The following is a 12,908-nucleotide window of genomic DNA, read 5'->3' as shown; positions in this document are numbered from 1 at the left end:
TGTAGAAATGGAAAATTTTGGTCCACGGTAAAGACCCGAGAAGCATATCGGGAACCTACAGAAAACGACTCTTTTTGAGTAATAGGTCCAGCAAGGAAACCTTAACGAAGCAAAACCTAGATGGTGGGTCCCTATAAACCGACCAAAATAAGAGATAAGATAAATCGGGCGAAGCGGTGGTTAATTCTTAACTGCAACAGGACTTTTAATTCAAAACCCCTCACCTAACCACGGTTAATCAACGCTCCGAATTAAAATAATAAACCCAAGTTTCTGGTGGATTCCGCTTTCTCATGTACAGGCTCCACGTGGCTATTTGGAGCTCTCTTACCAGACACGTGGATTTTGATTACTCGGCCGGTGGACTACAATTGAATTTGTTGATAATATGGGGCCCATTGGCATTATCAAATTTACATGGCGATGTTTTATTGGTGTTTGGTATGGTCAAGTTAATTTAAAAAGAGCAGGGTCGTGTGTACAGAAAGTGTACACACATAACCACTACAAAAGAGACACAGCACTAAGGTGAGTAGGTAACTTTTTGACATTTTTTTATCATAGCATGAGCCACATAAAGTGAGATTTCTTGTGCATTTTTGTGTAATACTCTTCTATGCAAATGGAATTGCTGATTTAAAAATGAATTAATCTCAACGTACATTCCTAGGTGACACTATTATTGACATTGTGTGAGTTATCAAAAATTGTGCCATTGATTGTTTAAAACATTATGTCCTTGTTTGATTCCTATTTTTTCTGAGTAAAATAAAAAATGTGGTCGTTATCTATCACATTAATTCATCAAATTTGAATTTCTATCTCTTGTATGAGGTTCATAACGACTATATTATTCATTCTCATTCTTTCAAAAATAAGAAACAAATTGGGACTATATTGATAAAGTAAATGTACGAAAAATGAATTATACGACATGTACATCAAAATTTTCATTAATAAAGAAATGTCACTTGGTCATTGAGATTTAAAATTATGGTAGCTAGTAGGTCAGGTTAACTGCCAGCTATGAGTTAACTGTTTGTTCCTTTTTATTGGTTACCTTGTCCGTTAAAATGTTTCCAAAAATTAACGATGCCGATGAAAAAGAAGTCCCCAGAAGAATCTAAAATGAGACAAGTGGGGGAAGAACAGTAGTAACGGAACGGTAAAATTGACTGCCGTTTGATCCGTTAAAATGTTTCCAAAAATTAACGATGCCGATGAAAAAGAAGTCCCCAGAAGAATCTAAAATGAGACAAGTGGGGGAAGAACACTAGTAACGGAACGGTAAAATTGACTGCCCTTTGAATAAAACTGGGTCCAGATTCATGGGTCCCACCAAAAATCCCTTTTTCTTTCACACTCATCCGTTATAAGTATAGGCCCAAGGGCTCTCCTCTTCTCGTTATTCTCTCGCTGTTCTGCAAATGCTAGAGCTCTATTTTTCTCTCTAAATTCTCAGTTTGTGGCTCTTCATACAAATCACTTTCCATTTCTATTCACAATTTCAACGAAAAATCTCTTCGCATCGATCTGAATTCCATATAATTAAACTCATTTTCCAAATAAAACAGTTCGCTGTCATTTTTTGTGAATTTTCTCGTTCGTGAGACCTTTGTTTCGTATAATCGTAAGGTATGCCTGTGATTTCGACGCTTTTGATGAATATATTGATAATATTTTATGAAAAATCCCGTGGAGGAAATTTTCACTAAATGTTTTTCTTTCTTTACGTGTTCTGTATTTTGTTAAATTTTTCGAGTTTTCTTCTTAAGGTTCATGTCTCCGAACTTTTTTGTTTGATTCCTTAATTTTTTTATTAAGTATTGTATTTATCGTCGTGGATTACAATGTACACGTGTCTATATGTCCCCTCAGGTTCTCACACGTAGATTAGAGTCATTAGACTTCATTTCTGATTTATTTGATTTTTATTTTTCTAAATTTACGCTATTATTGAAGATTTTGAGCTATTAATATGTTTCCGTATTAGCATAAAACGGAATAAATGTTTCCAGATTTACCAAAATCTAAACACTATTTTGTTGTTTTACCATTTTTAGCGGCATAGAATTCCAGATCAGCTGAAAAGATTATCATTTTCATTCAAATTCTTCTAATTTCATCCGCAAGTGCTGAGTCTTGCTTTATTGTACTGATTTTTGTCATTAACTGTGTTCTGTAGTGTCATGGAACACTTTCAAAACAACGAGCTTGAGTACGTTGTTGATGATTACTATGATGTCAGTGATTTCGACGACGATGACTTTTCACCTCAAAGCGTAAGCAATTCAATTGACAATGACTCTGTAGACTCCGATTTGGAGGATGACTTTGAGCTGGTAATGAATTTTTCTGGGTTATTGAATTTATGTTTCCTTCTTTTTCTTGATCGGAAATGTGGCAATTTTATATAATTGTTTGGATTTTTTGTGTTTAACAGAGCAAGCCAAAGACTGATACATCGGCCATAGAAGTTCGGAATGGCAAGGATATCCAGGGGATACCATGGGAGAGGCTCAATTTTACTCGAGAAAAGTACAGAGAATCCAGATTGAAGCAATATAAAAATTATGAGAATCTTTCGCGCTCTCGTGAAGACCTTGAGAAGGTATTGAATTTTCTTTTTGTTTCTTTGTTTATTGCATTGAAATTATTTTCTATTGTGTCTTATCAAACGTATGTAAACTGCGACCATGTTTTATATTAATTATTTTTTGAGCGTTTGTAATTATTATACTATTTTGCAAAAGGCTTGAACAAAAAATATTGAATATTTTGAAAAATGAGTGGAGAAATGTATAAGATAAATCGTCTTGGACATTCCAGGATCTGGATTTAAAAAGATCTTGGGAATTTTAACTTGTGTTCAGGAGCAATTGCTTTTTTAGCCTATAGTTTTCTCAGGTTTCTTATTATCCTGTGATTTTGAATATACGTCTCAACCCATAAAGCAATTTTATCGGCTTCCTGCAATATGTTGTAAACAGCACAGGCTTCTGTAATTTTCGCAATTTTCTGAAGTTGCCTTACCCCTAATGATGTGCACATAATGGTTTTCTTATGGGTTTGTTTCTAAAATCTGTATTGCTTGGGTCACAGGAGTGCAAACAAGTGGAGAAAGGCCATGCCTTTTATGATTTTCAATTCAACACAAGACTGGTCAAATCAACAATAGTGCATTTTCAGGTAGACACCAGCACAACTAGTCTTCAGCTTTTCTATATTTATAATTTTGTTAAACGAAAGTGGGTTTGGTGTTGAAAGGCATATATACATGTAGTATGGTTTGTTGTTACAGCCATTATTTCTTCAATATGTTGTGAAATAATCGTTTTGAAATACGATTATTTTTTATTGCTCCGTTAAACTTCAACTAGTGCTTCATTCTTTTTTATTTTAAACCAATACTGGTTCGTTTGGTTGGATGTCCCTCATTGCGATTACCTTCAACTTTAACATTCATCCTCTTCCTCTTTTATTTCTTTTTTCATCTTTTATGACCTTCATTAGGATAATAATAACAATAATAAGCTCAGTCATATTGAGCTCTGTCTTTTCTTATTTTAATTAATGCGTTTGGGCTGGAATTCTCTGCCTATTTGCTTTATTTGCAGTAGTTGGTCAGTTTAGAACTTCTATCATCTTTGACAGCATTTGAAGGAAATCAGTGATAGGACCCTTATCTTTGGTAGTTCTATCTCCTGTTTCAAAATGATTTCCTGTTATTTGTTTATTCATATAGACTTCTTCACACATGCCATGGGGAAGTTTTGCAGGGGTTATCTTTACACTAATGTTTTGTGGCTCTATACGTTAGTATTCTTGCTGTGCCGTTAGTCATTTTTTGGAAGGTATGGTGTTTATAAATGTATTTCTGTTGGAGCTCAGATCTTCATAGTTCATTTGCTCTTGCAAGTAAATATAGCTTTTCAATCACCAACTCCTGCAACAGTGTTCCAGAAACAATACATCTGAGTGGCGATTATGTTTGAGACCATCCTTGTTCTTGCTTTGATTGAAACTGGTGAATTTTTCTGATTATATAATTTAAAATCTCACTAATGCTATCTTCCTCCATAGAAAAAGTCTCTGCATGTTACTTGTATCTTTTGCACGAGGATGGGAATTTTGCTAGGTTCCTTTTGTTACTTACTTTAAAGTATGATTCCTAAAAGAAGCAACTTCAATTACTTTGGCATTAACCTCTCCAGAAGTTAACATTAGCGAATCTTTAAATCATTATTTTTTCTTTAACAATTATGTTTGTGCCCAGTTCAGCCAGCGTTGAGCTGGGATTTATATTTACTAAATCCTTTTTGTGCAGATTGTAAACACTTGCCAAGAAATTTAATTATATTAGAAGATCTCGTTTTGGAAGGTACAGTAGTGAATATATGCCACCTGGTTTCCACTGCTTTTGAAGCCAGGTTATGATTATGGGACCATATGGTGAGAAATAACTTAGCCTAACCAAGGTCAATAATTTTTAGTGGTTTAGAACACACGCCAGTTGTAATTTCTTCTTGATTTGTTTCATTATCATTATGTGCCTTCTAACATAATTTCACATGACCCTAACAGATTTGTAATGCTTACTGTACATATCGGAACCACTATTTGTAGGAAAAACTATTATGTATTGCTCTTTGTTTTAATGTCCTTGTCTCTTTTCTTTTCTTGCTGTCTGGAGCGTCTCCTCGTTGTTCTTTCTGAATTCTATAGTTTCTACCAATTTTGAGAGTAAAGGCAAGCTTTGAGCTTTGTATAGTGTTCATCCATACCACGTGTATTTTACCCATGTTGAATGCTATTAGCCTATTGCATACATATTCTATGGCCTGCACTTCAGATTTTTCTAGTTAGCAATGTTTTTGCAGTGCTTGAAATTTGTGCCTTGGTGAAAAGAATAAAAGGTGCAAAATTAAATCTGAAAAATAGACGTATGTAGAGTTTCCTGGGGACATGAAAACTTAGTTGGTCTTCATGTGCATTAAAATTTCTTTTTATTTTCTCTCTCTCTCTCTCTCAGTGTTGCAATATGCTGAACACTCTGAATCAGAATTTGTGTTTTGAGTATAATCTTTATGACTGAATGCAGTTTCCTTGTAATTTAACCATGCCATGTGGTACTTGTATTTTATCTTTATTTCAGAAGTAAAAGCAGGAAGGCAGTTTTTATCTGAGCAGCTGGCGCAATAAGGAAAAGTTTCATTATGGTATGATAGGGAAACACCTGAGCATTTAAGAGGCCTAATTAGAAATTTCTGTACCAAGTATTAGTTTTTACTGGTCAGGAACTCAGTTTTACTATCATTTTATCCTAGTCAAGAACTAGAATTATCTTATCATGCACAGTGCACACTTACACTTAATGCAGTTTATACCATCGTTACTTAATGTGTACTTTGCATGATTTCCTTGTTATCTCTGGTTGCTTCTAAGGTCTGTGTTATAATCTTCAGGGGATAATTTTTTACCTGTTAGATATTATGTATTGATGTGTTTGTAGAAGCAAGATTGACTTTATAGACTGATGTTTTATTTATCCTGTTCTCTGGTCGTTGCTGTCTAACTTTCATTAGTGCCAGGGGTTATGGAAAATATGGCTTTTAGAATGAGCTCTCAGTAGGACTTGTTCTTTTAAATTTTTTAATTCGAAAACGTGTATTTGTTTGCCACTTAAAGATTCCAATAATTCAAAGTTAGTTTTCTCTAGTACAGAAGATCTCACAAGTCTAGTATCTTGAACTATATGCCTAAGGCCCATTACTAATTAGTAATCTGATTTCATGTGCAGTCTGACGATGTTTTCATGAAATTCTACAGCCTTTACCCGTATGTTCATTGGCTTTAACTTGACTTCAATAGTTTGGTCTTAAAATTGTATAGTTTATGGTCTTTTGTTGATTTTTTTTTTTGCTGTCTTGTATTATTTTATATAAGTGATTATATTTGCTTTTTAATTGTCATGAAGCATGTAGTCATAGGATGGTCTGCATTCATAATGCTGGATGTGACCGAGAACAGTTTTCATGTCTTAGCATTGTCTTAAAATGTCATAGGATGGTCTGCATTCATAATGCTAGATGTGACCGAGAACAGTTTTCATGTCTTAGCATTGTCTTAAAAGGTTGAGATATTGTCATTAACTTCCCATGTTTAACGCCCTTAGAACTGTGTTGATCTCCCCCCTCCCCACTGCTGTTTCTTTTCTCTTCCTTTTCGTCTCTTATTGTGGTGTGTAATTTGGTAATAGAGACTTATATCTCATTTTCCTTTGATTCATGATTGAGTCATCAATAAGGTTGTTTGTGTCATCACTTTCATTCCCCCAGAAGGCTCTGTTGTAGAAATTTGATTATGATCCTACGTGCTGCTTGTATTGTCAATAAGAAAGAGGTGATTGTGGAGAGAGAAGTTAGGTAAGAGTTGAGCGACACTGTACGGCAGCTAGGAGCTTGCTTGTGAATCCTGCCATAAGTTTGATGACTTCATATTTTGAGCAGAACTTAGCCTTTTGATCTTTTTTTGCTTTTCTTCCTTTTCCCTTACGATCGCTTCCTATCTTCTTAATTTAGTACATAAGTTAATGTAGGATGTTGACTGTAGTTTTTTATTACTGTGTTGTTAAATGTCAACTTATCAGGTTTCTGAATCTTCTCTCTCTCTCTCTCTCTCTCGTTACTCTCGTAGTTGGACACTCGTGATTGATTATGCATTGGAGTGCTTTTATCGTTTAATTTTATTTGACTGCTAAAATCGTGCTCCATGTTCTACTGATTAATCCTTTCCAGACCATGAACAGTCTTTCTTCACTCTCTTTGTTGGACGTTGTTTCTGTGCTATTAGTATGTGATTTGATATTTTAGTTGATCTTCCCAATAACTGCTCTTCTTTACCTCTCAGCTGAGGAATCTCTTGTGGGCAACCTCAAAGCATGATGTGTATCTTATGCAAAACTATTCTGTAATGCACTGGTCCTCTCTTCTTCGAAGGGGTAAAGAAGTTCTCAATGTTGCCAAACCTATAGTGCCAACCCTAGTGAGTTGCATTCTCTTCTAATTTTATCTTCTATTTTAAAATTTAAGAAATTCATTTGAGCTTAATCTTTGTGGTTCATTTTGCAGAAATATCCTGGATGTTTAGCACAACCACTTTCTAGGGTTCAGATCAGTACTATGATGGTGAATGACAATCTTGTGGTTGCTGGTGGTTTTCAAGGAGAGCTTATTTGTAAGGTAGGTTTTAATTACATGAAAAGGGAAGTCAAAAAGTTACTGATTTAGTGTTGATTGGTGTCTCTATGTTATTATTTGGTTGCTTAGCCTTACTTCTTGTTTTCACAGTATATAAACCAACCTGGAGTTGCATTCTGCACAAAAATATCCACTGATGAAAATGCTATTACCAATGCGGTGGATGTATATCACAACCCTAGGTAAGAATTTGAATTCTGGTGCTTTCTGAATTCTTATCTGCTCATCCTTTGCGTAGGCATTCTTAACTGATGGTCTTTTGTAATTTTCTTGGCAGTGGCTCAAAGAGGGTTATGACTGCAAACAATGATTCTCAAATCCGAGTTTTTGATGCTGTAAATTTTGCTTGTCTAAGTCATTTCACATTCCCGTGGTCTGTCAATGTGAGTGACCCGGAAAATAATTATTTTTGATTACAGAAGATTTGGTTGTAACTTGTAATAATCTGATCAGCATATTCCTTTTGTTACAGAATACATCAGTAAGCCCTGATGGTAAACTTCTTGCTGTCCTTGGTGACAGTCCTGAATGTTTGATTGCTGATGCACAATCGGGGAAGGTCAGTTGCAATTCAAGATTGATTTTCTTTACTTAATACAATCCCATGTCGACAATGTAGTCTGGTGCTAACTAACTGTTGCTTGTGCAGGTTCTCAGCAACTTAAAGGGGCATCTCGACTATTCATTTGCTTCTGCCTGGCACCCTAATGGCCAAATTTTGGCTACTGGAAACCAGGATACGACCTGCAGATTGTGGGATATAAGGAACCTATCAGAGTCCTTTGCTGTACTCAAAGGAAGAATGGGTGCAATCAGGGCCATAAGATTCTCATCGGACGGCCGATTTATGGCTATGACTGAACCTGCTGACTTTGTCCACATATTCGATGCTGAATGTGATTATGCTCGTGGACAAGAGATTGATCTGTTTGGGGAGATAGCCGGAATTTCCTTCAGCCCCGATGGTGAAGCACTCTTTGTTGGAGTTGCAGACAGAACATATGGCAGCTTGTTAGAGTTCAACCGGAAACATTATGACCACCAATATCTGAACTGCATGTTTTAGACAATTTCAGCATTCCAAGTCCTGCTTGAAGAATAGATACTGTTCATATGATTGTAACAAAACCTTTCTAAGACAAATTGCAATTTGCTAACAAGAACTTTCTGTTCAGTGATATTTTCTGTAAGCAGAAATGGGAAAATTTTGCAAATTTGTATATATATATATATATATATATATATATGGATTTGCAGTCGCGTTGTAAATCAAAACATTTAATATTTATGACGTTTGTTCCGCCATTTTTGGTTTTCTGCTGTTAGGTTTGGTATCCAATAAATTCTGGATAATGATGTTAAACGTTAGAATATATTTCATAGGTCTCGAGAGTGTGATAATTTTCAACAACCAAGTTTAAAAGTTCAACTAGGCCCATTTATTGAATCTTAAGGCTATTTAGTTGGAATATTGGTTCAATTAAGGACTCATCCAACCCTACATATAAGCGCTTATCCTAGCTATTTTTTAGTGTGTGATTGGTGTGTTTGAGAGAAGAAAAACGTGGCTGCTCATCGCTGCAAAAACCGGTTGCTTTGGTGCCAAAAATCAGTGACTTCCTTTTTGAGTATTTGGCCTCTCTTTTGTGCTCTCTTTCATTGGTTTTCCCTCTTACATTTGTTGTTGCAAATCATCGTCGTCGTCTTATCCTTTATAGGTGAGATTGAGAAGCAACCAAGGTGAATATATTAATTACGGGTTAGAGCTGTTTTGATTGATTGTTTAATAGAGAAAAGATAACGTGAAATTGAGTCGAAAAACATATATTTGACAATCTTTGGAGCAAGCTTCCGCAATAACTTGTATTAGAGCTTCAAGGTAGTGGATTAGCTCAAAAAATTGACCACAAATTGATCATAAAGGAGGCAAAAACGAAGCTAAAAATAGATCGAAAAAATGTTCGAAAACTGTTAGAATTTTGAATTTTTTGTTAACATACATTCACGTTGCATTGATTATCCTTTTAAAACACTTAGACTTGACCCGTTTGAACATTCCATTGATCTAAGATTGTGAATCTTATAAAACCCTGAAAATTCAGAATGAAGTATACTGCAGCCTTAGGATTACTTTGTGTGATCTATTTTGTGCACTTTGATTGTTCCGTTTTCTCAAAATGTCTTCACATTTCGAAGTTGAAAATTTCAATGTGATAAGAGATTTTTAAATTTGGCAACAAAAGAAGAAAGAGATTTTGGTTCAATGAAAAGTTTCAAAAGTTATTGATAACAATTTTTTTGCAAATTTGAGTGAAGCACGAAAGGAAGAATTTAATGAATTTGCTTACACTTCAATTATTTTACATTTATTTGACACTGTTTTGAGAAATGGTGGAAAACTTGATTCTGCAAAAGAATTTTGGCAAAAGTTAAAGTACTTACATTTGTTTAAGTCAACTCTTAATAAGTTGTACTTTGCTTGAAGATTTTTCAGTCTTAAAATGGATCATTCAAAAAATTTTGATGACAATTTAAATATTTTCTACAAGCTTGTTCGAGACATTGTTACCTGTGATTAAAATGTGTCTAAAACGTAAAATGTCATTATTTTACTTGATTATATGTCTGATTCATATAGAGAGGTTAATAGTGTAGTTATGGTAGGGAGACCTTAACATTCGAGATTGTCATAAACTCCATTAAGAATAAGGAGATGAAGATTAAAACTAAAAAGAAGATAATAGGAGTGATGAGCAATAGAATGTAAGATTAAGCAAATGAATTTGGGTAGAATTCAAGACAATAGTGATGAGGGTGGTAAGAAAAAAGGGCAAGGGTTGGGATAGATCTGGTGGTAAGCTGTGTTATAGTTATGATATTAGACACTTTATTAGGGACTGTCTCAAGAAAAATGATAAGCATAAAGATAAGATGGGAGGTGATGCAAATGTGGCTATAAGGTCGAGTGATGACTTTAGTGAGGTTAATTGAAAGTAAACTTAGTTACTGTATGTCTATCTATGTGTAATCCTTTTTGCATATGATGATTACTTAACTTTGTTACGTTGATATGTTACACTTTCAATTTATTTGTATGTGTGTAACTACATGAATTGAGGTGATCTTATTACTTAGTGTAATTATTTGCATGCATAGTAGGTTGGGATGCATAAGCAGAGTGTACAGTGTATTTTGGTAAGGTGGAGTTTAAATGTTTGAATCGGGGATGTGTAGTGTGGCATTTGGATTACGAGTGGAAAGGTAATTAAATGTTTGAATCATTTATCTGTGAAGAGACTCTGATCAGGTGGATTGTGCGAAAGGCACTTCTATTACTTTCGTTAGGTGGGGACCCATTATTCACTTAGATTGGGAGAAGTGATGTTGTGATAGAGGATTATCTCGAGGACTCAGAATCTATTATGACTTATCAGTTAAACATGAGTTGAGCGGTCCATCCAGTGAGCATGTTGGCCATATAAGAAGAGATATATGTGTTCACGAAGTGTGAGCAACACAGAATGAGATAAGACAAGTGTAGTGAGATCTTTTCATAGGGTCATTTATGCATTTGTTGTATATGTATTGACCATTTGATTGATTAACTTGGCGTTGGTCTGTTGTTCTGTGTGAACATATCTGAAAAGATTTATGTGTTATCCTATATTATACCGTTATCGTATGTTTATTTGTTCTTGATTGATTACTGTAAATAGTTGTTTCTATTTGGGTGTTCTTGACCTTAGCCTTGGTGAGCATATGGATCAAGTATGGTATGTGTTTTGAGTCTAAAACACGAGGTAAAGTTTGTGACCTCAATTTTATTGGATATCTTGATTATGCAAGTACTAACAGTTTGTTTTAATTGCTTGCAGGTTTATTGGGTATTAATGTGGAGATTTGGTGGTTTTGATACTTAATAAATCTCGGGCTCTGATGTTAAACGTCGGAATATAGTTCATAGACCTCGGTCGATGAGTGAAATAATTATCAACAACCAAGTCCAATGGCTAAACCCAATCCATTTATATTACATTTTGGATGGATTTGAATTTTGACTCATTTAACCTTATTATTGGTCCAAATAAAGCCAAACGTAACCCTACATATATGTGCTTACCCTAGCCCTTTTTTAGTGTATGATTTGTGTGTTTGAAGTAGAAAAACGTGGCTGGTCATCCCTGCAAAAATTGAATGCTTTGGTGCCAAAAATCGGTGACTTCCTTTGAGTATTTGGCCTCCCTTTTGTGCCTTCTTCCATTGGTTTTTCCTAGGGATGACATTTTGGCTCGTCGGCTCGAGCCGCCTGTGGCTCGGCCCAGAAAAAGCTCAAGCCGACTTGGCTTGGGGCTCGATACAACCGAGTTAAGGCTCGGGCCGAGCTCCATTCAAGGAGAACGAGCCAAGTCCAAGCCGGCCCGCAGGCCTTATTAAAAAAAAAAAAAAAAAAAAACCAAAAAGCTGCCTTAATAGGCAATCAGGCAGCACAACTGCTTCCTTAAAAGGCAGTCAGTGGCTGCCTAATTATTAAATTAAAAAAAAGACATAAAAAGTGAGCCTACTCGGCTCGACTTGGAAAGGCCCGAGCCGAAAGCTCGGGTCGAGCCTAATTTTTTTGGTCGAGCTTTTGCTAGGCTCAGGCCCGGAAAAAGCCTGCACATCGAACCCAAACCTTGATTTTCGGCTCGCAAGCCGACTCGGCTCGACTCGTTGACATCCTTAGTTTTTCCTCTTGCCTTTGTAGTTATAAATCATCATCGTTATTCTATCATTTGTGGGTGAGATTGAGAAACAACCAAGGTAAATATATTGGTTGTGAGTTGGAGTCGTTTTGATTGATTGTTTGGTAGAGAAATGTCACATTAAACTAAGTTCAAAAAACACCAATTTGAAGATGGTTGGAACAAACTTCGACAACATGTGTCATTTTATGGCATTCTAAATTATCTCAATTAACGCCACAACTTTTAACACGAAACCTTTCTAAGTGGACCAATCCAAGATCAGAATTTGTCCACTCAAATATACAATTACATACCATTTGTAATTTGCTCAAGAAACTTCCCTTCACCCAACAAAAAATCATCCATCGACAAGTTTCAGTCCACGAATCACATTCAATTTCGTGCAGATTCTGGAAAAATTATCGAATTAAAATCTTATGAACAAATTGGCTGCTCTTGAGGGTGACATAAAACTGCCCAGAAAAAGACCAAGTTTTGCATGAATGAATCCCGTTGTCCCCTAAGGTAGAACAGACATTTGTTCGAATTATAAGATGGGTGGTTTTTTTCTTTTCTACATATAAAATCTACATATAATTGTACTATATTTTTTTATAAAATCTCTTCTATTACATATAAAATCTACATATAAAATCTCTTCTATTACAAATATTTGTAACCCTTTAAACATGACCGTTCAATTTTTATTTCTGAGACTTAAAATTTATATGATTTCTTTTATTCCTTTTAATGTTCTATATCATCTATATTGAGTTCATATTCTTTTATCACTATTCTTTATCAAAAACGTAACGCATGAACAATTTTCATAAATAGATGTTGAAAATAATATTTGAACTCAAGTTCTTTTGTCCACTTATTTCATTTAAATCATGTTTTCATTTAGCAGAATTACTATCATTTT

General features: G+C 35.0%; 1 protein-coding gene across 5 annotated transcripts; it reads left to right on the top strand.

Annotated features, from left to right (window-relative positions):
* Positions 1-1,404: 1,404 nt before the first annotated feature.
* LOC111408882 (uncharacterized WD repeat-containing protein C2A9.03-like) lies at positions 1,405-8,473 on the top strand. Of its 5 annotated transcripts, XM_023038699.1 has the most exons (10): positions 1,405-1,635; positions 2,186-2,342; positions 2,444-2,611; positions 3,103-3,189; positions 6,910-7,044; positions 7,131-7,241; positions 7,350-7,441; positions 7,537-7,642; positions 7,732-7,818; positions 7,909-8,473. In XM_023038699.1, exons 2-10 carry the CDS (start codon positions 2,190-2,192, stop codon positions 8,323-8,325), a joined length of 1,356 nt encoding a protein of 451 aa, XP_022894467.1. In that variant the 5' UTR covers positions 1,405-1,635; positions 2,186-2,189; the 3' UTR covers positions 8,326-8,473. The 5 variants fall into 5 exon arrangements, with proteins under 5 accessions (XP_022894467.1, XP_022894472.1, XP_022894470.1 ...); XM_023038704.1 differs by lacking the exons at positions 1,405-1,635; positions 2,186-2,342; positions 2,444-2,611 and adding exons at positions 4,328-4,381; positions 5,156-5,219; XM_023038702.1 differs by lacking the exons at positions 1,405-1,635; positions 2,186-2,342; positions 2,444-2,611 and adding an exon at positions 5,156-5,219.
* Positions 8,474-12,908: the final 4,435 nt, after the last annotated feature.

Source organism: Olea europaea, chromosome 14, assembly GCF_002742605.1.
Source record: "Olea europaea var. sylvestris chromosome 14, O_europaea_v1, whole genome shotgun sequence".
NCBI classification, from domain to species: domain Eukaryota; kingdom Viridiplantae; phylum Streptophyta; class Magnoliopsida; order Lamiales; family Oleaceae; genus Olea; species Olea europaea.
The sequence above is the reverse complement of the archived record's forward strand: the minus strand, read 5'-3'. Positions and strand labels throughout refer to the sequence as shown.